General features: G+C 35.3%; 1 protein-coding gene across 1 annotated transcript; it reads left to right on the top strand.

The window, feature by feature from the left end:
• The first annotated feature begins 2,554 nt into the window (after positions 1–2,554).
• On the top strand, positions 2,555–3,578 carry LOC113297313. The gene is made up of 2 exons (XM_026545749.1): positions 2,555–2,979; positions 3,313–3,578. The coding sequence occupies exons 1-2, from the start codon at positions 2,672–2,674 to the stop codon at positions 3,488–3,490; spliced, it is 486 nt and encodes a 161-aa protein (XP_026401534.1). The 5' UTR covers positions 2,555–2,671; the 3' UTR covers positions 3,491–3,578.
• Positions 3,579–3,934: the final 356 nt, after the last annotated feature.

Genomic DNA, 3,934 nt, shown 5'->3' with positions numbered 1-3,934 from the left:
GACACACTGAAGATGCTTATATTCTGCAAAATAGTGACATGAAAGTGGAAAGCTTAATTCAAGAAGGGAAATGGCACATTCCAGAGTACATGTTCAAATTTTTTGAAGCCACATAACTTCCAATGCTAAAAGCAGGGCCAGATAAAAGAGTGTGGACTGGGGATCTTACAGGAAAATTCATTGTGACTAACTCAGCTCAGTTGGTGAGGACAAAGTATCCAATGGTGCCTTGGGCTAATAAGGTATGGAACCCCTGCATTCATCCATACACTTCTGCAAATTTATGGAAAATTTTGAGAGGAGCTTGTGCAACTGAGGAATCAGTAAGGAAAAAGGTTTTCAAACTGTGTCTAAATGCTATTTGTGTGGGAAAAATCAGGATACAATGGAACACATATTATGGCATTGTAACTTCAGTGAGAATATATGACATTAGTTGGGTGGAGTCTTTAGATTTCTTAATCCTTCAACATTTGAAGAAGTTCTTAGTCTAGTTAAAAGAAAAAGTGCAGCTGTCCAGGAAATATGGTACATTTTTGCTTTTAATGTAATGGTGGAGCTTTGGCAGACTAGAAACACAATTATATATGAAGGGGGAAAACCTGACATGGAAAAATTTCAACAAAGAATCATCAGTTTCACTAAAGAATGTAGCACCAGAATAAAGGGAAGGATGTGGGGGAGTGTTTATGAGTTACAGATTTTCTCATTCTTTTGTGTCACAGGAATCGAAGCTCATAGTACTGAAGTGAAACAATGTTTCTTTACATTACCAACAAGATATCAAGTTCTCATTTGTTGTGATGGAGCCTCTAAAGGGAATCCAGGGAAGGCAGGTTTCGGTTTTGTGGCAAGATCTAATGACGGGAGTTATGTTGGTGCTGCTTCAGGAGGTTTGGGAATACAAACCAATTATCTAGCGGAGGTAATGACACTAATTGTTGTAGGAGAATGGACTATAAAACAGAAGATGCTAGATGTGTGTTTTAGTCTGGCCTCAAAAGCAGTGTTAGTAGCATTTAACAGTGGTAAAATTCCCTGGATTGTGGAGAACAGATGGAAGAACATTGTATAAAGCATCACTTCAATCACCTTCAGGCATTCCTATAGAGAAATTAATTTCTCTGCTGATACAGTGGCAAAAAGAGGGGTATTGTTGGAAAGGGGTGAGGTACAGTACTATGATGCAAAATCAATTTTTCTTGGAAGTTTGAGTGGAAAGATCAGATTTTGCTGAATAGTAATATGTACTAAGGACTAATGTGTAATTTTTAGTCTCAATTTTTTTCTTCAAAATTCAGCTGAAACTAAGCTATGGATGTTTATCTTTTGTAACTTTCAGCTCCATTTTTAGTAATAAAATACATGATTCAGAAAAAGAAAAAAAAATATTCTGGACAGATAATAATATCAATTATAAAAAAACAGTTTTATATAATTATATCATATTTTTTCGGGTTGGGCGGATTGTTCAGATTAGAAATATCTGCGCCCATGCTTCCCCAAATTGAATTAGGATTTATAAAATTAATGCGCAAACTTACCCAAAATTTTGAAATATGTTACCCATCTCCGCCCAAATCCACGAGCTCAACATGAATCTTGCATAATGGGCAAACCCACGAGCTCGACCCATTAGTTCGTGACTTCTAGACGGTCTCCTTCCCCCAAGACAGCAGTGCTTGAAATTATTAGCTTACTACTTTAATAATTACTATAATAATTTACATATAAAAATCGTATTTGAAACAAATACCTATGCACATGTACGAACCAGAGAAGATCATATGTAAAGCTTAGTCCTATGGGCTAGATATCTAGCTGCTAGATTGGCCATCCACGTTAGTATGGGCAACCTTCTAAGTCCTATGGGACGGCTAATCTAGCAGCTAGATTAGCAGCGGGACCATCATATAACGACGAACAGCGCCGAACGGTTCGGCGCTTTAAATCTCAGCCGTTAGATCAAAAAAATTTCTCCCAACGCTGAATGGTTCAGCGTTTATGTCACTTTTTGAGCGACGAACGGTTCAGCGTTTCAATCTCGCTGATAGTTGGACTGCGAGCACTTGCTAGGTGAGAGAACTATCAACTTTCACTATTAACTCTTTTTCAACACTTATTTTTTGATTTGCAACATTTTTTGGCCAATCTAGCACTCCAATCTAACCCATAGGGGTTAGCCTAATAGAGAGAGGGTGCGATTCTAGCACGTGTCACATTTCAAATCGTTACTGTCACGTAAATGATGTCACTATATAGATTGTCGTTCTCAATGGGCACACTAGTAGTATTTAATAAAAATAAAAAGTAACGGACAAAATTTCTTAAAGAAAAAAAATGAAAAAGACTGGGATTCAAGAAATACCACTTGATATTAGTAACCAAGCCGTGGTTTACAACATAAACCAATCCATCTCCTCACATACACATCCACCTTATGGAATGACCGTTAGATCTTCCTTGATATTCACACGATGTTGTACTTCGTAACCACTTTAATAAAATAAATAGATTATGGAGAAAAAAACCATTTTCCTACCTCTTTATAACCTCTCCGGTCTCCTCTCCACTTCACCTCCCCACTTCCCTCGGTTTCTTCTTCTCTTTAATTTCTTTCTCTCTGCAATATAATTCTCTCTGTTTCTTCTTTCTGCAGAAACTAATATCAATGGAGAATTCAAGCTATGTATGCACAGTTAGAAGGCCTGCCGCTTGTTTTGTTGAACAAGATAATGGTTTAGCATCAATAGCAGATTCGTCAGCAGAAGTTGGATTTTCTGGAAATCCTATTTCACCGCCAAAAACTAATTCATTTTTGAGAAAAAGAGCAAGTTTCAGATCTCTTTCTTCTTTTAATAGTACTAGTGTTAGATTATATGAAGCTACATCACCTAGATTTGAAGAACCTCATTTTCTTGAATCTTGTTTTTTTTGTAAGAAACATATCGGTAACAACAGAGATATCTTCATGTACAGGTTAGTCTTTTATTTCTTCATCTCTCTTTCAGATTTACTTATTAGTCAACATTCAGTTTATTCATTTTTCATTACAAAGACCGAATTACCGTTAATCTTTCAAGAAAACTAATGTAGTAAGGGTAGATGTAGTATTTGGCATCTGATCAAAAATGGCGCTGATAATGTTTTTTTTAGCGAGTTAATCTTTTTATAAACAAAGTTTTAGATATGGATTACAGATTCACACAAATTCCCTTCATTTTATTTTTTTTGGAAATGTTATTTTGTAGTTGTTAGTTGTTGAATTTGAGATTTATGTGCGGTTCTGATGGTTATTTTTATTAATTGCAGAGGTGACACACCATTTTGTAGTGAAGAGTGCAGACAAGAACAGATAGAAATAGACGAAGCAAAAGAGAAGAATTGGAATCTTTCTTCGATGAATGCTATTAGGAAAGATCAGCAAAAATCCACCCCTAACAAATCAAGAAATTACGAAGTTAGGACTAGTACTGTTGCTGCTGCTTAAATAAAAATCAAATAAATATATTCATGGAATAATAACTTAATTACTTATTAAATTAATTACCACAAAAAAAAAAAAAAAAAAAAAAGAGGTATGAAGAAGATATCTATGGCCTTTGTATTTATTAGTTTTTAGGGGTTTGGCCCGGAAGTGTGGCTTAAAAGCCCTCAAATTTTCTGGTTCTTTTAGAAAGGGAAAGGAAGGGAACTTTTTTTTTTTTTTCTAGTGAGGGTACCTTTTTGTGTTTGGGGTGAAAGATGCGAAAATCAAGGGGATGGGAAAGAAATTTTGTTTCTACAAGCGGTAGATAGTTGTTTTCCGGATCTTTGTATTATAGTTTTCTATTTGGGGGGATGAAATTGTGTATCAATCTTCACAAAGAAAGATTTGTATGAAAATTTTGATTTACTCATTTCAATTGAGTGAAAAAGTTCATGGAAATTTTCT

Source organism: Papaver somniferum, chromosome 7, assembly GCF_003573695.1.
Source record: "Papaver somniferum cultivar HN1 chromosome 7, ASM357369v1, whole genome shotgun sequence".
Classification (NCBI taxonomy): Eukaryota; Viridiplantae; Streptophyta; class Magnoliopsida; order Ranunculales; family Papaveraceae; genus Papaver; species Papaver somniferum.
This window is presented reverse-complemented; position numbering and strand designations above follow the sequence as displayed.